The following is a 22751-nucleotide window of genomic DNA, read 5'->3' on the forward strand; positions in this document are numbered from 1 at the left end:
TATTATTATTTAATTAATTAAAATAAATTAAAATTAGATTTACTTATTTTAATTAATAAGTATAATAATAATAAATTAAATTATCTCCCTAAGTTTTCTCCCTTTCCCTCTGATACTCACAGACGAGGCTCAGATCTCTGAGAATTAGTGTGTGTTAACAAAAAAAAAATCTCTCTTAGATTTTTTTTTCCCCATTATTCTCGCTTAATCCAAGATCAAGAAGAGAGGATCCCACAATCCCACCTCATCAGATCTGTGAGAGAATACAAGTGAAGGCTTCTTGGAGGTGTCGTTGATATCCAACAAGTTTTTTTTTTTTTAAGGTATGAATTCCTTTTAATTATTTTTTAACGTATATGTTTAGCCTAGGTTTATTTTCCAATACTAATTTTGTTTGATATTAAATTAGAGTTAGATTTATTGTCAAGAGTGGGGCTTTAATCCCTGCAATAAATATATAACCTATGGTGGGTTTTTAAACTATATGACATACAATATGACATATAATATAGAACATACATCATATGTATATAATAAACAGTTAATGGACCGGGGTCGAACACCTAAAAGGAAAGTTAAAAAGCTAACTACTACAGCATAAGAGTCATTCGGTTCTAATCAGGTGAACTAGACCTTGAACCGTTCGAACCGAACCGCCCTTCAATGAACTCTCTACAATGTTCATGTAGCAAACTTGTTGTACGATGTTGTAGCAAATACTACATGATTGTCTTGCAAAATCTACACGATGTTGTAGCATACAAGATCGTTTAGCAAGTGCTACACGATCGTGTAACTGTAGCTACACAATGTTGTAGAACTGCTTCGTCTTCTTCATTGAAGCAGAGCTCTAAATTCATCTTCGAAGCTTCCCAAGAACAGCATGAGCGACTCAAACAACAAATACAGACTCTTAGCAAAAATTACGCGCAAAACAGGACCTTTACAAACCAAATTTGTAAACGAAATAAAACCTTAAAACTAAGTATCCTATCCTGAAACATCCATCAACAAAACCACATTCAAGTATCTGACAGAAATTTGAATTTTCAGTTCTTGCTGCTTCGACCTTCTTCACTTCTTTCTTCAATTACATCCTAATTGCAACTCTAATGACTCCAAAGAATTACAGACATTTAAACACACATTAAGGCCCATAAAACAAGAGCCAATTACAAGAGTTACAACATTATTGAAAAGATTCAAATGCCAAAACACTAAAAAACTATATCAGTTCACCATTTTCATATAGTTTATGAAGAACACCCATCAAACTCAAATTAAAGATAATTGAGTGCTTAAATCATGCTTTGATACCAATTGATAGAGTATATTAAAATGCATCGAATAAAATCAGAATCAATAAGTACTCTAATTATACTTAATTTGAGTTTAAAACATGCTTCAAAATAACTATTACATAAAAGGATTTGTTGAACACAATATCTTTGATGAATCCTCTTCAACACCATCTAAGTTCCATGTAAAAGTGCTTCAACCTACAAGTAGACCCCCACGAAGATCTTCTATACTATTCTTTTGCAAGGATTGTGTGGTGGAAACACTAAATTGAGCTGGATGTAATAAAGATATGAAGAAGGTTTGAAAGGTTATGATTTCTGCAAAGTTCTTCAAAGAGTTCTTGAGAGTTTAATCCATTATTCAGCTCAACACTTTAATTTATAAAGCTTTCATCGTGCAAATTCATAGCTTGCATGAAGGCCAACTCCTACTTCATGGAAAAATTGGAATTTGGTGAATAAGGTACCTTGCACCATAGTGGAGATCTCCAACTTTCGAAAATCTCCACTTTGAGCTTTCCAAAATGTTTTTGTTTTCAAATTAGTTTTCCAAAAAATTGATTTCTAAAACCAATTTTTAAATAAACTAATTTATTTAGTTTTATAAAATTATTTCAAAACTAATTAATTAAACTTTTCAATTAATTTTGTTAATTTAATATCTAATATTAAATTAATAAAAAAACAATTCCACTATAATGAAATTAATTTCATACAATTAATATTTAAATCATATTTTAAACATTAATCGATCCTCCAATTTCCTTTAATTTCGATAAAATTAAACATTTCAATTATATCAAATATAATAAATAGAAACCCTAATTGAATTTGAACATTTCAAATTCTAAACCTTAATTTCAAATCTCATCAAGAATTACTCAATTTACTAATCCAAATGATGAACTAGTAGAGGGACCTTATGAACCTACAGATCATGAACTCCAACGATTTCTAATTAATTGATTAAACTCTTTAAACTGAATTAATCGTTAACTACCAAGACATTCCACTATAGCTCGATAGTTGCACTCTTCTCACTGTTGATATATTTCTGTCCATTTTAACCATAATCAGTAAGTCAATCCTTCACAAGTTATTTGTATTTACAGTTGGGTCAAAGATTAATGTTTTACCCCTGTAAATACATCTTGCTCCTTAAGCTCCCACTGATCCTCCATTGAAAAATTGACTAATTATAAATCATAACCCTCTCTTCCATGAGAGGGCAGGGTCTCGTTGTTCAAGAAAAGACATCAGCGCTTAAAAGAACAACCCATCTACTAATCCTAAATCGAGTAGGAGTAAATTCTATATTGCAAAGTTATGTCCCCAGTTATCTATTCAGTCTTATCCCTAAAATGGGAGGCTTATTGAGCAGTGTTGTTGGCTTACTCTCACCTATGCAGATCAAAGGACAATCCCGAATAAACAGGAGTTTGTAGTTAGCTTATGATTAAGATCGAGTTATCCTAGGTCATTGAGTTTGAGATAGTCAGCTCTAACAGAAATGGTTGTTTTAAAGAAAAGTGACTATTTTGAGGTCTGATCTTATACAAACCAATTGCACATGATGCCCCCACTCATTTGTCTCTAAATAAATGATTTTTGGATCACATCATTTGTATTAGTATATAAAATGGGCTGCATCCAATAGTGGCACCAGGATGAGGTAACCAATCTCATCTGTATACTTATAGACCATTTTGGCTACATACTAAAACTTGATCTATTTTTATATCGCCACATAAAGTTAAAGTATTCATGTTATAGTCATGGATTCGTTTATTGGATTTTCATAAAAAGGATGCAATATCAATAGTAATTTATTGAATAAAAAACTTAACAAAATTTTTATTGATAAATAGAATATGTTAACAACATTTACGAACTGCGAGTTTAGGACATTCCCAACAATCTTCCACTTGGACTAATACTCCAGTGAGACAAACATATAAATATATAATGTTTACAATGTTGAGAAATAAAGAGAGAAAAATACAATAAACTAAGGCATCTAAAATACTCTTTAACATTCTCTCGCTTACCCTAGATTATGATGCTCGTAGTCTTAGTCTAACCAGGTAGTCCTCGAACACTTTAGCCGAGAGGGCATTCATAAACGGATCAGCAAGGTTGTCTTCTGAGGCTATTTACGTGACTATCACGTCTCCTTGATGTACGATCTCTCTGATGAGATGATACTTTTTTTCGATATGTTTTCCATGTTTGTGAATTTTAGGTTCCTTGGAATTAATAACTACACCACTATTGTCACAATACAGAATAATGGGCAGGTGCATATTTCGAACCACTTCCAAATCTGTTAAGAACTTGCACAGCCACATTGCTTCTTTAGCTGCTTTGGCTTCCATCATGGAATTAGCTATATAACTTTGTTTAATGATTCTCCATAATATAGCTCCTCTGTTAAAAGTGGAAACTGATCCTGAAGTAGATTTTCTAGAATCTATGTCAGTCTGAAAATTAGAATCAGTGTATCTTGTAAGGATTAATTCCTTATGTCCATATACAAGCGTATTGTTCCTCATTCTCCTGAGATATATGAGGACGTTTTTTATAGTCATCCAATGACTGTGTCCTGGGTTAGATTGGAACCTGCTGACGATTCCAACTGCAAAGCATACGTCAGGGCGTGTACACAACATAACATACATCAGACTGCCAACTGCCGATGCATATGGAATTCTTTTCATTTCCTCAATTTCCTGAGGTGTCTTAGGACACTGTTCCTTTGACAGATGAATTCCATATCTAAGATGTAACATACCTTTTTTGGAATTTTGCATGTTATATCTTGACAATATTTTATCAATATAAGATGTCTGAAATAGTATTAAGGTTCTGTTCTTTCGATTTTGAAAAATCTAAATCTCAAGAACATATTGAGCATTTCCCAAATCTTTCATTTGGAACTGTGATGCTAACCATCTCTTTATGTCAGCAAGATAACTTGGAATTTTGTTGAGTTGTCTCATAGCAAGAAACCTATCGGATGTAAGTAGATCTATAAGATCAAGACTCACTCTGATGGTTCCATTGAACATTATAAGGCTTGTCTATAGTCAAATGGTATTCCCAGAAGTATGGTATCAACTATGAGGAAAATTTTGCTCTTGTTGCCCGAATGACTTCTGTTCGAAGTTTATTGGCAGTGGCTACTACTAAACGGTGGTCTTTTCTTCAAACGGATATCAAGAATGCTTTCCTTAATGGCACTCTATCAAAAGTAGTCTATATGAAGCCCCCATCTGGTGTCTCTTCTTTTCCTCAGAAGGTTTATCTACTTCTTCATGCTTTGTATAGGCTAAAACAAGCACCTCGCGCTAGGTTTACAACTTTCAATGAACTGTCACCTAATTTGGATGTCTCTAGTACTCATGATTCAGCTCTCTTTACTCATAAGACTCTACATGACATTGTTCTTCTACTTTTATATGTGGATGACATGATTATCATTGGTGATGATCCTCATGTTATATCTAATCTACAATGCTATCTGGGAAAACACTTTGAGATTAAAGATCTGGGACCCCTCAGTTATTCTTGGTCTTCTGGTCTCATTATATCCCGATGGGTACTTCTTATCTCAGGTGAAATATGCTTATGATCTTTTGGAGCATATGGTATCATTGATGTTGCCACTACACCAACATCATATTCAAATGTCCGTTTAACTACTTTTAATGGTGTTCCTCTTGAGAATTGTACTATGTATAGGAAACTTGTTGGCAGTCTTATCTACTTAACTGTGACACGTCCAGACATTACCTATGCAATCCATGTTTTCAGTCAATTTATGTCTGCTCCTCGCACTATTCGTTTCACTATTATCTTCATATTCTGTGGTATGTTAAAGGCACCCTAGGACATGATCTTTAGTTCTCTTCTCAGTCCTCTTTGATTCTCTCTAGTTATATTGATGCTAACTGGACTAGTGATCCTACTAATAGACAGTCCACCACAAGTTACTATTTTTATTGTGATAATTCTTTCATCTCTTGGTGGCGTAAGAATTAAACTATTGCTTCTTGTTCCAACACAAAGTCAGAATATCGTGCGCTTGCTGATGCTACTTCAAAGGTCTTATGGCTTCGTTGGCTCCTGGCTGATATGGGGGCTCCCCGAGCCTGTGCTACTATTCTTCATTTGACAATTGTAGTGCTATTCAAATTGTTCATAATGATATTTTCTATGAACGAACAAAGAACATCGAGACTAACTACTATTTTGTCTGTCATTATCTTTAAAGTCCCATCCTGCATCTTCAAGCCATATCTATGATCGAGCAACTGACTGACATCTTCACTAAAGCACTTTCCGTACACTTCAGTCAGTTGTCTTACAAACTCAAGTTGGTCTCTACTCTACCATCTTAAGTTTGAGGGGATGTTAATAATTATATAGTTGGTTGGTGTTGTTAAGTTGTTATGAGATTGTAGGCTAGAATATGTGGGTTGTTGGGATTCTCATGTATCTATTTTTGGGTATTCTATACAAATGCCTCTTGTATTTGAGCTATGTACCATGATACTGAAATATAATGGTATTTTCTAAAATAATTTTGAAGAAGTAAGAGGTGGTGGGTTTGGAGATAAGGATTGGTCTCATGGGAATAAGGTTGGTAAGGATGGTGATAAGAGGTCATTGGATTAAAAATAATGATTTTAGGTTCTATTTGGGAATTTAGCAAAATAAAGATATTTTTTCTCTAGTATTTTTAGGAGAAGGCCCCCTGCACATGATGATGATTTATGTTTATTCTTAATTATATCAACATCATATTAACTATAGTGTAATTAGTTATTGATTTTCAAAGATTTGAAGTAATCCTTACTTAAATTTTTGCTCCTGTTTCAAATTTGAAAATCGTATCCCACCTTTTAGAAGAGAAACTCTTTGTTGGATATAATATTAAATTTACATTCACCTATCATTTTAAACTTTTGAATCAATTGGTAATTTAAGATGGTATCAGAACATGTAATCTTAGGACCAATTTGCCTTCGTCTATCATCTCTACATTTTGGATTAGTTGGTGATTTAAGACTCTTATCTTCCTCTTATTCTATTTTTTTCTCAATTTTTTTTCATGATTTGATATTTGATTTGACAATATCTTTTTTCTATTTTTTTCAATTTTTTTTTGTGATTTGATATTTAATTTGACAATATCTTTTTTCTGACAATTTGATTTTTACTTTTTTTATTATAATCTAAAAATTTTAAACAATTAAACATATCTATCAAATAATTTCTTTTGTTATTCTCAGCCATTTTAGTCCTTTTATTTCATAGAATTACAGTATAGGCAACCCATAGCAACTTTTAAGTATGTAGGCAGCATCTATTTCTTTCTTGTTTACATATGTGTATATATAATATATGTGTGTGTATATTTATATATATATCAATTGTTTATTTGCTTTTTTATATGTTATTTTAATTAAAGTTTCTTGAATAGATCACTTCAGGTATTACTGTACTTAAGCTAAGGTTTGCATTCTAGAATATCAGTTTTTTATTCCTAATAGTTTATAAAATCTAAGGTTGAATGATTTAGAAAAAATCCGAACTTTTAGGATAAATTTATTTTAGGTGCCTTTTGAGGGTATTTCTATAATCTACTCATTATTAATTAATTATAAGCCTAAAATCACTTAAAAAAATGTTATTTCTTTTGTTAGCCCTACAAAATTTGAAAGTTTATAGTGTAAACGTGTATAATTTAACCTTAAATTAAGCATATAAAATAATGAACTAAAGATTGGAAGGGAAAAAAAAACTTGTCTTCTCTTCACTTCAAAGAAAAAGCAAAAAAAAAAAAAAAAAAAAGAGGTTGTAGGTGAGATTGATTTGTCAAGAGTGGAGAACATTTGTAAACAAAAATCATTTTAAACCCCACATTCTCTTCATTTCTTTATTTCTTCCCTCCACCATAGAAAAAAAAAACCCCACATATAATCACTTCCATTAGAGAGAAAGAGAGAGAGAGAGAGAAGAGATATGGGAAAGAGCAAAGTGCTAATAATTGGAGGAACAGGTTACTTGGGGAAGAGATTGGTGAAGGCAAGTTTGAGATTAGGGCATGAAACTTATGTTTTACAAAGGCAAGAAATTGGAGTTGATATAGAGAAAATAGAGCTTCTTTTATCATTCAAGAAAGAAGGAGCCCATTTGGTCTGTGCTTCTTTTAATGACCATAATACCCTTGTTGAGGCTATCAAGCTTGTGGATGTTGTTATTTCTGCTGTTTCTGGTGTTCATATTAGATCTCATCATATTCTCCTTCAACTCAAGCTTGTTGATGCAATCAAAGAGGCAGGAAATATCAAGGTGATCAAATTTTGATTTCATTTGGTTACTAGTTAGTTAGGTTTCAAAATTTTACACATTTAACACTTATTTTGAGTTCACTTCAATTTAGTTCTTAGACTTCAAAATTTACATTTTAACTTTGATTTTTCATTAAATATTCACTTTCAGTCATTAGTTTTAATGTCTATTAATTAATTTAAAATAATTATGAAGTGATCTTAATTAATTTTAAAGATAGAAAGTGAGTAGTTAATGAAAAATCGAGGTTAAAAGTCGAGCTTGAAATCTAGGGATAAAATTGAAACAAAATCCAAATATGAAGGATAAACTTTTAGCATTTTGAAACCTAAACACTAAATTGAAACCAAATTCAAAACTGAAAGATTAAATTCCTAACATTTTGAAACTTATGGTTCAAATAGAAACTAGACCAAAAACTTAGGGATTAGAAAAGTATTTCTCCCTTTTTTATTTTTTATTTTTTCAATTTGTGAGGTAGAGAGGTCAAATCTCACATAACTAAATTTTTTTTTCGGTTTTTGAACTTCTCTCGATGGTTTTTTTTCGTCGGAAAAAACTAAATTTCTTATAGTGTACTACTACATGGATATTGTGGGCATTTGCTTGGATTGAAAGAACCAAGAAAAATATAATTTTGTTTATTTGATCTTATTCTCAATCGAGATTGTTAGCGAGAAAGCATACAGAAACAAGTTCATTAAGAAGAAACTATTTGTCCGAAAAATAATTTGTGGTATTTATAGCATTCATAAAAACCCACTTTACAAAGATCAATCCCTCTCTTCAGGATCGAACATCAATTACCATGATTAGATAAACGGCTCATTGAGATAGATGTAAATATTCCAAAGTTATGATATATATTACCACAAGAAGAACATACAATAAAAAAGATATTATTAATTTTTCCCTATTTCCCTTCACGTGTTAAATCTTGGAAATAAAACACTGTACAGCAACCAAGAATAAGAGAGAGTTAAATATTAAAATCCTAACCTATTCATCAAACTTTTAGATTTAGTATTAATTTAGTACTAATATAATTAATATAAATAAAATAACATTAAACAAAAAGTATCATTTTTATGTAAATTCCTCGATCTTTTTTGCTTTAATTTTTTAATATTCATAAAACTACACTTTCATCTATATTTCTAAATGCTTTATATGTTTAGTTCTAGACTTTTTTTTAGACACCCATAAGTATTCAAATATTAAAACAAAAAAACATGTGAAACTTTAAAATTTTAATGACAATGTAATAGATGTCAAAATTTAATGACTAAAATAAGATTTGTGGAAATTAATTTGTATTATTCTCTCAATGGTAAATTGTTTTCCCTTCAACCCGTGGATGTAGTTAACATACTTATAGTGACCATGCAAATCTCTATGTCGATTTTTTTTTGCTTTTTTTATTTTCTTTATTAATCGATTCTATAACGAGATTAAAAGTTATTTTTCTTACAGAGATTTTTACCGTCGGAATTCGGGACAGATCCAGCAAGAATGGAAAATGCAATGGAGCCAGGAAGAGTGACATTTGATGATAAAATGGTTGTAAGGAAAGCCATTGAAGAGGCTAAAATTCCTTTCACTTACATCTCAGCAAACTGTTTTGCTGGTTACTTTCTTGGTGGTTTGTGTCAACCTGGTTCAATCCTTCCTTCCAAAGATCATGTTGTTCTCCTTGGAGATGGCAATCAAAAAGGTTATATACATACACATACACATATATATACATACATATACATCGACTTTTTTAGGTAATTAAGTCGTAAAAAACCTTTTTAACTTTACTCTTGGTTTAAAAAAATATCTTTTATTCTTTCATAATATCACCTTTAAAATTAGTTTTATTTTTCTTTTTTGTAAAATATATTTTTTTTAAATAAGTGTCTATTTGATCTCTAAAATTTCAAAAAGACACTCACAGTATTTTGTTCAAAGCATAACTCCTTATTTGTGTCTTCTTTAACTAAACTTTTTTTTCCTTTTCCCCCCTTCAAATCCATAACTATTTGTTTTAGTGGACGAGGAGATCCAAACTTTTTATAGTACAAAAGAGATGGGAAGATTCACATCACAGTCCACATATTTCAGGGTCGTCATTAATACATACTATATATCAGTTTAGTCATACTCATTTTATCAAGGGAAAGATTCAAACATTTAACTATTTTTCTTGATCGAAAATATGTGTCTTAACCAGTTAAATCGTACTTAAGATTATTTTATACGTAACTTTTTTTATATGAACCTTATGATGAATGGTGACAGCAATATATGTGGATGAAGATGACATTGCAATGTACACAATGAAGACCATAGATGACCCTAGAACTCTAAACAAAACAGTGTACATTAGGCCACCCAAAAACAGTTTATCACAAAGAGAAGTTGTTGACATTTGGGAGAAATTAATTGGAAAACAGCTCACAAAAACCTCCATCTCTGCCCAAGAATTTCTAGCTAATATGAAAGGTGAGCTCTCAATCAATCTCATTATATATATATATATATATATATTATTTATTTTCTCCCTACATATTTCTTTTTTTTTTTTTTTGGTTAAAACATTTTACTCCATGATGTTTTAGATGTTTTATTAAAATAGGTCCTTCTAATCTTAGAATTTGCAATTTTGTTCCTTACGTTTAGCATTTGTAAATAATATGGGTTTAGAATACATTTTCAAGTGCTTAATTTAAAAATAAATCATTTTTGAAGAATTTGAAGTGTTTGACATTTACTTAAAACAATTTTTCAAGTATATTTTAATCAATTTTTATCAAAAGTGTTTAAATAAAAATGAGTTTTTTTAAAAACACTTTTTTTCAAATTATTCCAAATGGGTCCTAAGTATGTACCATGTTGAGCATCATGAGTCAATTTTAACCTTTATGGACGAATGTTATAATTGGAAATTGTTAAAATATGAAGGATTAAATTGAAAATTTTTAAACAAAGTCGATAAAAAAAAAAAAAAAAAAAATTGGTTATACGATTTTACCTTTGAGATTTGAGTTTTGTTTTAATATGAAAATTTACATTTCAAGATTTACACTTTTAACTTCAATTTTTTTACTAAATACTCACCTTAGTCTTTGGCGTTAATATTTATTAATTATTTTAAATTAATTTTGAAGGAAAATTTTAAAATCAATTTTAATAGTGATGAAAAAATAATGAAGCTTAATTAATTATAATTTTTAAATTTTTTTTTTAAAAAATTATTTAATAGGCATTAACACTAAAAATTTAAGAATAATTATTTTAAAGAACAAAACCACTATAAATATTTTCAAATATAATATAATATCACTGTCTATTATAGACAATGTCTATCAATATCTATATTTGTAAATAAGTTGACCCAAGACTGAATATGTAGTTAGTGAAAAATTGATACTAAAATTATAAATCTTGAAACCATGAAACAAAATTATAACAAAACTAAAACTTCAATGGTATACTTGTAACGTTTTGAAACCTATGAACTAAATTAAAATCAAACTCAAACTTAAGGATTAAATTCAAAGACCAAAACGATTTTGTTTTCCCTTTTTAAGAAATGTCACCTAACACTAGAGAGTAAGACATATATATTTAGTACAATTTAGTCTACCTAATGTTTTGTATTATCAATCTCATGAAGGTTCGATTCTTTGGTAAAAAGTAACTTTTATACTTCTTTATTCTTGCATGTAAAATCTCGATAATGTGGTGATTGTGTTGACTTGGACTTTTTTCTTTTATCTTTTTTGGGAAATTTAAACCTTTTTTTTTTCTGAAAGGTCAAAACTATGCGGAGCAAGTAGGGTTAACTCATTATTACCATGTATGCTACGAGGGTTGTCTCGCAAACTTCGAGATAGGAAAAGATGGTGAAGAAGCTTGCAATCTCTATCCAGAAGTCAACTACACTAGTGTGGAGGAATACATGAAACGCTACATTTAAGGGCTTAAATGCAAACCCTAAAATAAACCACAAGGGCCTATATACAAACCCTACAAATAAACCATAAGGCCTTATATGCAAACCCTATAAATCACAACCAATGTCCTAAACTCATATGTTCAATGTCCAAATCTCAAATTTATGTGTATGTTTAAACTCCATTGACAATATTGATGGAAATGTCAAAGTCTCCTTTATTTATTTATCATTGTTGGCACTCAGATCTCGTTCGCTTTGAGTTGCCTTGCGGGTGTCCTAAATGAGATCTCTCCTAATATGGGATTATAAAGAGATTGAGTGTATATTGTTTTGGGTATATTGGGGACCAAAACTTTAAGGTCTCTTTATATACTAGTTCAAATAGAACCTCATACCACAAGATTGATAATATGAACACTAAGCCAGTTAGCTACGCTCTTGTTGGCATATGTAATAGTTTTTTATTTTTACTTTTGAATATACATTAAATATAATATATATTGTAATTAGTGGTTGGGTTTTCATTTAATATTTTTTAATGGTATCCTCCTACTATAAAATCACTATATTGTAGGAGTATTTTTAGGTAAGTAGGTTTAACAATATTTGTTGTATTGCACGTTGCCATTGTTCGTCCGCCGTTGGTTAGGTTTGTCCGATTCTTGATTCCATTTCCAATCTCCAATTTTTCTTATACGTTTTCATTTACTTTCATTGGTCAATTTACCATTTCAATTGTTACCGGACGTATCTTCAACTTTGGGTAATCTGTATCATTCATTTTTGTTTGAGTTTTCGATGGGTATGTTATTGAGTAGGATTTTTTACACTAATAGCCTAATTTAATTGAGAAGGGCTTTCATTTATGTTTTTTATTTACTATATTTCTGGGTCAAATCGGAGATCCTAATTGGGTCCCCAATCGGGGACAGGGAGAGTATCTCCACCCTTTTTTATTTTTTATAATATATATAATTTTTAACATATATATATATAGAGAGGGATGAGTGCGGGACCGTTTCCCAACAGGGATGAGGGAAAATACTCCACGGGGACAATGATGAACCATGATATGTGTTTTGGTAAATCTTATTTGATTTTTAAAATATTTGATGCTTTGTTTTTCATTATATAATGTGGTATATTCGAGATAAATTTTTTAGTTCATTGTTTCACACCTTGTAACTTGTAATATATATTGTGTTACATTCGAGATAACTTTTATATTTCATATATAGTTGGACATAGTTCTTGTTATATTCATATTATAATAAATATGTATATTTATTATATGGCAATGCATATTATATCTTATATTTGTGTTTTGTTATATACCATAGTTTATTTAACATATTGATTGAATTCTACATTATTTTACTATAGGTAATTCGAGTGTCTCTATTTGTCATCTATTAGTATAGGATGTTTCTTATTTGATAGTGTTACTCGGCTAAAAGAACTGAGAAGGTATTGGCTTCTGCGTATATCATTCTAGCCTCCAGGAAACTCTACACGAACCATGTTTCCCATTGCCTTAATAAATACATAGGAAATTAAATATATGCATATTAGTATATATCATGTGTGCATAGTATATATATAACACTAAAGAACAAATACCCATATTAAACTGTATATTAACCACATTACATTAGCCATGTATTTTAATCAGAAAAGAATATACAATAATATTTATAGAAATGAACATATCTAATAAAAGTTTATGTTGAACATATAACTAAACAAAGTAGGTCCTTCTTTCAAGCCATGATTTACACATATCAAACCAACAATATAAGTATACAAAGGGACATGTAATACCAATGTATATTAAATATATAACAGAGCAACATAAAGTCATCATTGATAATATATAATATATATATATAATATATATTATATATATATATATATATCTCGACACAAGTTGTAGATAAAAGGATTCATGGAATATAACAGACCAATAAGGATTCTAAAAGGATACAGGAGTACCCCTTGTGGAAGTGATCACATCATGATTCTAATTTTACATAACATGCAGAAAATATAAAAGATGGAAACAAGATATACAAGATCTATTATGCATATATTTATGTAGAAATTAAATAAGAAAAAGAGATTCAAAATTCGCATATCCTTGAAAATTAATTTCTTCTCAATTCCTCTTCGGAACTCGAACACAACGAACACTTTGATCGTAAAAATGCAGCAATTAATCAAACACCACCACGTGGAAATCTCGTTATTCTCAGGGTAGATAATCGATGAGAGTTGTGGGCTTCAAGATTAATTTGGAGAAAGGATTTGAAGGAAATAATTTGAGAGAACAAGGTAATATCACACCCCACATCCAAAATCTACACACTTTAGGTGTATTTATAAATGGGTAAAAAGAAGATAAAAAAAATAATCTATTCATCTTCCATATGCCAACTAATGGGAAAATATGAAGAGAAAGGTTATTTAAAGCCAAATTTCTAATTAAAAAATATATAATTAAACAAAAAATATTAAGTTTTCTTTAATTAATAGATATACATAAATTCATTCATCTTCCATATGTCAATTAATGAAAGAATATGAAGAGAAAATGTTATTTAAAACCAATTCTCTAATTAAAAATATTTAATTAAACAAAAAATTATTTTTTCTTTAATTAATATATACATATACATAAATTAACTAATTTAATATATATAAACAAAACACGTTCTCTCATTTAATCAACAATATTTAATATGGACAAAATTCATACTAATATTTGAATCATATTCAAATAATTATTTTTCTCTCAAATAAAACTTTATATTGTAATATATTATATGCATTATATTATATCTCATAATTATATTTTATATAATTCATCCCGTTTATTAATTTGAACAATTCAAACTAATCTAAATGAATTTGATTCTCTTATCTCAAATGAGTTAACGAATGGACTTTATGGACCTATAGCTTGAGTACTCGATTAATTAATCAAACTATTTGATTAAATTAATCAACTTCCATTAATTGTCGGTCACTCCACTAAAGACCGACCGCTACACTCTTCGAACTATAAATATATTTCTGTGTCCATTGGATATAACCAATGAATAGTTTATCGACCCTTCATAAATTGCTCGTAAGTACAACTAGGCCAAAATTACCGTTTTGCTCTTGTAGTTACATCTAACTTTCTTTAAGTATCATTGATTCTTCTAATAAATAATAAGTTATAGTTTAACTATAACCAAACCCCTCTTCGGCAAGGAGAGGATGTGGCATTGTTCAAGCCTAGAATCAACTCTTAAGGAATAATTTCTCTACTCACTCTAACAATAGAGAATGAGTGAAATCAGTTGTGTTCTTAGTTCCTCAATCAAATGAATCCCAAAATGGTAGGCATATTAAGTCAGCGAGACTGACCACTCTCACCTATGCAAATCAAAGGATCACCTTCATAGATAGAAGTTCACAACTTACTCAGGATTCAAGTCAAGACACCTATGATCATCTTGGTGAAATGTAAGTCTCATCTATCAAAGGTATTATATAGAGAGACTATTTGTTTCGTGATCTGGTCATTTACAAATTCTTTATATATAATACCTCTGCTAACATGTCTCCACATGAATGATAAGAATCAGATCATTTGTAGTACTTTACAACAGTTGCAATAACTACAAAGTCGGTCGTATACATAGTGTCACCAGAATAAAGTATCCAGTTTTATCCATCTATTATAGACGGTTTAGGTTATCATTTAAACATGATACAACTGTATGTCTATATATATATTTAAGTTACAAATGATAACTCTGGATTTTAGTTTAAAGGATTATTGCCTGAGTTTCATAAAACTAATCGACCATTGATTCAACTAACATATAACTATGAGACTTTAGGACATACATCCCAATAGATGCTAATTTCAAGCGGTAATTTACATAAAACAGAACAATATAAAAAGGGGTTTTGATACTCAATATACCAATAATTTTTCGTCAACAAAAAAGAGTTATTTCACGAAATATAACAATAAATTGGGGTTAAAAAGTTTGATTTTGTCAACAAAAAAGAGTTATTTCACGAAATATATACCTTGTCGCCAGAGAAGTCTTATTAGATAAAAGTTGAAAAAAAAAGGGGAAAAGGACTTATTAGATAGACGGAAAGGCTCTTCAAGAAGAGGTTTAATGTTCTTGCGATTATTGTTCGAAACAAACGAAATATACAAATGAAACCCCCAAATATACCGACAAATGTTAGGATTTAAAAGCTTAATAATTACCTATATGTGAAGCTCACCGTCGGCGAGTTCCTTTTTCGGAAAGCGGTAATTACAGGTCGGCAAAACCCTAAGATTTTATGTTGGTTTTATTCTGTCGAGGGTCTATGGTGAGCGGAAAACGGTACTGAGCATACATAACATTATATCTAGACATATATATACTTGAGCATATATTAGACTTCCAACCGCTAATGCATAGGGAACCTTTTGAATCTCCTTAGTCTTGAGTTTAGTCTGGAGGCATTAACCTAAATGAAATTTATCACCTTTAGCGACATGGATATCTCTTGGTGCACAATCTTTCACGTCAGATCTACTCAAAAAAATTTCAATGTAGTTCTTTTGTGACAATCTTAAAATACCTTGAGAACAATCTCCCAATATTTCAATTCCTAATACAAAAGAAGCATTCCAAAGATCTTTATCTCAAAATTCCTTTTATGAAATCCCTTAGTATTATGCAATAAGCTTATATCGTTACTTGATATGAGTATATCATCGACATATCACATCAGAAAGACAGATTGACTCCCACGAAACTTGTGATAAACATAATCTTCCACTATATTCACCTCAAAACCAAACGAGGTAATTACTTCATGGAATTTATGATTACCATTGATGAGAGGCTTGCTTGAGACCATAGATGGATTTCTTCAATTTGCCCACTATAGATTTGAATTACCAGACACAAAGTTTTCTGGTTTCACTATATGAAACGTCTCATCAATGTTTCCATTGAGAAATGCAATATTTACATCCATCTAATGTAGCTCTAAATCAAAGTGAGCAACAAGTATCATGATTACCCTAAAAGAGTCTTTGGATGAACTGGTGAGAAAGTCTCTTTGTAATCAATACCTTCCTTTTAAGTAAAAGCCTTAGCAATAAAATGAGCCTTATATCTTTCAATATTGCCTTCTGAATCCTTTTTTATTTTAAATATCCATTTACAACATATGGGTTTCACTCTTGATGACAATTTGACAAGTTCCCAAACGTCATTATCTTTCATGAATTTTGTTTCCTCTTCCATAGTATTTATCTACTTGTGAGAGTTAGAACTTTGTAGTACTTGTTGAAAGTTGATTAGATCATCTTCTATCATATCATTCTAATGTTCTTGAAGAAACACAATATAATCATCTGGAATTGCATTTTTTCTCTCTCTCATAGATTTTCTTAGTTGCACTTCTTGAAGTTGTTGGTCTGAACTTCAGATTTAACAATAAGAACTACAATGTTGCCTTGTTCTATAATTGACTCAATAGTGATGAAGTCAAATATCAAAGCCTGAACATCATCTATAACCACATTAAGGAAAGAAGCGAATTCCTCTTCAAAGACAACTTTCCTTATGTTATTTTCCCCTCCAAACTCAACATCCTCAAGGAATCTGGCAATTCCTATATTGAACAATGATCTAGAAGTGGGATCATAAAACTTGAAACCCCAAGAGCACTCAGGACACCCAACAAAATAGTAGCTAATAGTTATTGAGTCTAATTTTCTTTCATTAGGGTTGTAAGACCTAATCTTAGCTAGACAACCCACATGTGGAGATGCCTAATACTAGGCTTTTTTCCTGTCGACAACTCATAAGGTGTTTTAGCTACTGCTTTACTTAGTATCTTATTAAGGATATATGCTGCAGTTTTTAGTACCTCACCTTAGAAAGAGATTTTGGTAAAGAAGAATCACTAATCATATTTCTCACCATATCCTTAAGTGTTTTATTTCTCCTTTATGCCACACCATCCATGTTGGGCTTGCCCAGAATAGTGTATTGTGGGACAATTCTGAAGGAAATCGGATTCGAGATTTCCATGAGCAATAGAAGAAAGATTATTCCAAATCACAATCATGAATCAATAATACATTTACAGTCGACTTTAAACAAGCAGTTATAAAATTCACAGAGAAATTACAGCATGAAAAAACTCAAATGCACAAAGGGAAAAACTGTATGAACAATGGCAGAAACGTCTCCACGCTCCTTTGTGCACGACCGCTCAAACAACAGCAACTTCGAACACTCGATCTACACGACCACAAATCAGCAGCACGATCACCGCACTCATCCTCAACGAATGCCTCGACCACGAACTCCTCAACAATAAGCACGAACGGCCTTCAGAAAACCTCGACGGTGTCGAGTTGAGTCTAACACCACCAACAAGGCTACCTTGGTATTCTCGGTATGAGAATCCAGAGGATGGGCTCTGTTCGGACTTGGTGTGAGGCAGATGAAGGAGGACACACCGATCGTGTACTCAACTGGGCAAGTGAGAGATGGCGGAGACCTATGCTATAGGTCGATGCCTAATTGTTTAGATAAATCTAAGCGATCGTCTAGCAAAAGCTATGCGATCGTTTAGCTCAGTCTGTCGCCTACAGATACTACACGATTGTTTACTTAAGGCAAGCGATCGTCTAGAACATAAGTCATAGTTACATATGTCTCCTTATGTACCACTGATCTCTCTAATGAACATAAGTCATAGTTCTACTATGACTGAGTCTTCTCTTCCAAAGAGAAGTTGTGGTCACTATGTTCAAGCCCCAGAATCAGCCCTTAAGGGAGCAATCTCTCTACTTATTTCTGCTTCGGGAAATGAGTGAATTCCATCTTGTGGATTGAGTTCCCAGCTCCTAGATCAAACAAGTCCCCAAAAAGGTAGGCATGTTGAGTTGACAATCTAGCCACTCTCACCCATACTAATCAAAGGACCGCCCTCAAAGGCAGAAGTTCCCAAAACACTCAGGATTGAGATCGTGTCACCTATGGTCATTTAGGTGATATGTAAGTCTCTAGTATCAACGACGTTATATACAGAGTCTAGTCATCTCGTGGTCCAGGTCTTATACGAAATTTTTGTATAGGACACCCCCGCTCGCACGTCTCACATGAATGGTTAGGATCTACCATCTGTAGTAGTTTACAACACTTGCAAACTTCTACAAAGTGGGTCATATCCGTAGTATCACCAGGATCAGGTATCCCATCTTAATTCTTATACTACAGACCTATTTAGGTTATCACTTAAGACATGATCCATTTGTATATCACATATACATGCTTAAGTTCACATAAGATAACCAATGAGTTTTGCTTATTGGATATGAGTAAATGTCAGAATTAAATAACACTTATTTTATTCATTGAACAATGTGTATCTTTATAAAACAACGAGACTCCGAAAGAATTAGGACATCAATCCCAACATCTACATACATGTCTAAGTTACAAAGATAACCTTAGATGTTAGTTTATTGGTTTATGGTTAATGCAACTAAAATATAATATATTCTATAGATAATGAATAAAATATCATATATTTTATTGAGTTTGTTCAATAAAGTTTACAAACTATAGGACCCTACGAGATTTAGGGCATCAACCCCAACAGCTACGTGGAACTGTCCCTAGACATAAAAGATGGCATTACCACTAAAGGATCCCAAACTGAAGGGAACCATGAGTGGAAGAAAGATCGTCCCAAATCCCATTTGTCATTGAATGTAAATTTTACAGTAAATCATGAACAATGTATTTACATAAATTACAGCATGCTATATAATTAGGTTTTAGAAACCTTACCTTTGAAGACTTTTCTTCAAGAATTCCTCGAACAGTACACGAACGCCTTGAAGACTTTCTTCAAGAAAACCTCGATCAAGAGCACGAACACTACCACAAAGGCTTCCTCAGTATTCTCAGGTAGAGAATCAGGACTGGTGGGCTCTGACTATTTTGGAATGAGGGAAAGTTTTGAATAGAGAGGAAGAAGTTTTGAAGATCATTCACTAACAAAAACAAACCAAACTCACAGAACTCTTCTGTCTTTTCTCTTTCGACCAAGAAGCCACAAAATCAGGAGGAAAAAACTCTCCTTTTCAAAAAGCTAAATATAACAACCACCCATTTACATGGGTAGAGAGAAAAGAGGGGGAGGGAATTATAACTCCCTCCCTCATTTTTATTTAAAATAAAAAAAATATATATTATATATATATAATTATATGTTATATCAAATATACATATAACCTATAGTTTTAATATTGTATCACATACAATATAACCTACAGTTTGTTTTCTCTCTTATATATCATTTAATATAAATCATATTTATATTAAATTTAACAATTATGAATCTAATTCATATTAATAATATTTGAATCATATACAAATATTTATTTCCTCTCAATTAAGCTATAATGTATCAAATACATTATAATAATTATATCACATGTAATTAAAATAACTTAATTATATCATATATAGTTCAATCCATTTATTAATTTGAACAATTCAAATTAGTCCAAAAACTTATTCTCATTTTATCCTATTGAGCTACCAAGGGGACCTCATGGACCTGTAGCTTGAAGCTCCAACGGTGCATGAATATTTAATCAAACTCTTTAATTAAAATATTCATCATCCATTAACTGTCGAACACTCTATTAAAGATCGAAAGTTGCACTCTTCGCACTACATATATGTTTCTGTGTCCACTGGATATAACTAATCAACAGTATGATGATTCTTCACAAATTGCTCGTAAGTACAGCTAGGCCAAAATTACTGTTTTGCTCCTATAGTTACATCTAACTCCTTAAGTACCACTGATCCCTCTAACGAACAATAGATCATAGTCCAACTATGACTAAACTCCTCTCGAGCCAGAAGAGGATGTGGCGTCACATTGTTCAAGCCCTGGAATCAGTCCTTAAGGGAGCAATTTATCTACTTACCCTGACCTCGAGGAATGAGTGAATTCCTTCTTGTGTAGCTATGTTTCCAACTCCACAATCAAATGAATCCCCAAAATGGTAGACTTGTTGAGTCGGTGATCTAGCCACTCTCAACCATACAAATCAAATGACCACCCTCATAGACTCTCACAACTCACTCATGATTCAGGTCATGTTACCTATGGTCATCCTGGTGAAATGCAAGATTGTAATTTTGTTAGAACACCTTTGAGCACCAATCAGAAATTTTGTTTGGAAGATGGGGGAGAGAAAATTGTTAGTCATCTTTATTGAAGTTTGATTGGTAGCTTGTTATATCTCACAAATGGTAGACCATATATCATGTAGGCGACTAGTTTGCTGTCTCGGTTCATGAAGAAACCAAGTAGAATTCATCTTGGGGTTGCTAGCAGAATACTAAGATATTTAAAGGGAACAATTTCTTATGGGATTTAGTATTCTGATACTAATAACTTTAAGTTGTGTGGCTATTGTGATAGTGATTGGGCAGGTTCATGAAGATCAAAGAGTACATCTGGCTATGTCTTTAATCTTGGTTCAGTTGCCATTTGTTGGAGTTCAAAGAAATAACCATCTACTGCCTTATCATCATCAAAAGCTAAATACATGGTCACTTCTTCAGCAGTTTGCCAAGCAATATGGTTACAATGGATACCAAACGACATGTAGCAAACACAAAAGAATGCATGACCAACTTTTTGTGATAATCAAGCAACAATTGCTATGATAAAGAATCCAACGTTCCATAGTCGCTCATGACATATTGAGACTCAACGTCACTTCATAAGGGAACTAGTGGCTGAAGGAAGTATAAAGGTTGATATTGTAACACTAATGATCAAATGGAAGATTCATTCATGAAGGCTCTACCTTTAACTAAATTTGAATACTTCATAAGCATGTTAGGTGTTGTAAATTTCAGAATTATGGGGGAGTGTTAGAAAGAATGCTGAAATTAAGTTGTGAGTTTGTTAATTTTCAATTAGTTTGTTATTATCCTAGTCTTTTGTTTAGTTGGGTAGTGCTTCCTACTTTATAGGGAGATGAGTTAGGTGATTTTCATTATGGCTTGAATTTAGGATTTGTAGTTGAGCTCTTTGTATTTAAATTCCGCCTGTTAGTCTAATAAAGTTGTGCTCTTAAGATTTTTTACCTCTCTATTTTATAATTAGAAGATTGTGAGTTGAGTTCTAGAATTTCTTTTACAATTTAGGGGAGAAGAAATGTCCACCAAAAGAAGGAAAAGGGAAAACAAACATATGATATATGGCCTTCTACTTACGTTAGAGGGCACTTCTAGGGTTCACATTCATATCAGGTTAAGGATGAACGATCTACTCCAATGAATTTTCCTAAGCCTTAAACCAATTTCATAATAAAATCGGGATGAATATTTTTCACATTTTTTCCCATCCAACATCGGATCACGGTAGGGAAGCCAAGCCCAGCTTGATGCTTTTCCAAATCTCTAACCCAATTTTAAAATAAAACCATGATGAATATTTTCACATCTTTTTCCATCAAACATTGGATAGTGATAGGAAAGTCAAGCCTAGCATGACAAAATTTCCAAAACCCTAACCTGATTTTAAAGTATAATCGTGATGAATATTTTTCACGCTTTTTTTCATCCAACATCGGATCGCAATAGGGACCCCAAACATAATCCAACGACTTTTCCAAATTCCTAACTCGATTTTAAAGTAAAACCGCGATGAATATTTTTCACGCTTTTTTCCATCCAACATCGGATCACAATAGAGAACCCGAGCTCAGCCCAACGATGGCTTAGCCCTAACCTGATAACATGGCCCAACTCGGCGACATTTTTTCAACTTTTTTCTCTCATCATTACTCGGGGTAGGGAAGCCCATCAAAGTCGAATGGATTTTTCAAAGCCTTGGCCCGATTTTGAGAAAAAGCATGATGTATAAATTAAAGTGTTCAAAATTCCATTCAACGTTGTTTCACTAATATCGACCGTTGTGGACTCTGCATTTTCTAAAGAAGCTTTTTCTTTTTCTTCTTCTCCCTACTCTTTTCAGTCATCTTCACATCTCGAAAAAGATTAGACCATAATCCTTCTTTTGATTTCTCA

The 22751-nt window shown here is 31.7% G+C and overlaps 1 protein-coding gene across 1 annotated transcript; it reads left to right on the forward strand.

The window, feature by feature from the left end:
* The first annotated feature begins 7241 nt into the window (after positions 1-7241).
* On the forward strand, positions 7242-11827 carry LOC120078251 (bifunctional pinoresinol-lariciresinol reductase 2-like). Its single transcript, XM_039032476.1, has 4 exons — positions 7242-7658; positions 9132-9372; positions 9942-10145; positions 11459-11827. Exons 1-4 carry the CDS (start codon positions 7329-7331, stop codon positions 11620-11622), a joined length of 939 nt encoding a protein of 312 aa, XP_038888404.1. The 5' UTR covers positions 7242-7328; the 3' UTR covers positions 11623-11827.
* Positions 11828-22751: the final 10924 nt, after the last annotated feature.

The sequence above is a fragment of the Benincasa hispida genome, chromosome 5, assembly GCF_009727055.1.
Source record: "Benincasa hispida cultivar B227 chromosome 5, ASM972705v1, whole genome shotgun sequence".
NCBI lineage: Eukaryota > Viridiplantae > Streptophyta > Magnoliopsida > Cucurbitales > Cucurbitaceae > Benincasa > Benincasa hispida.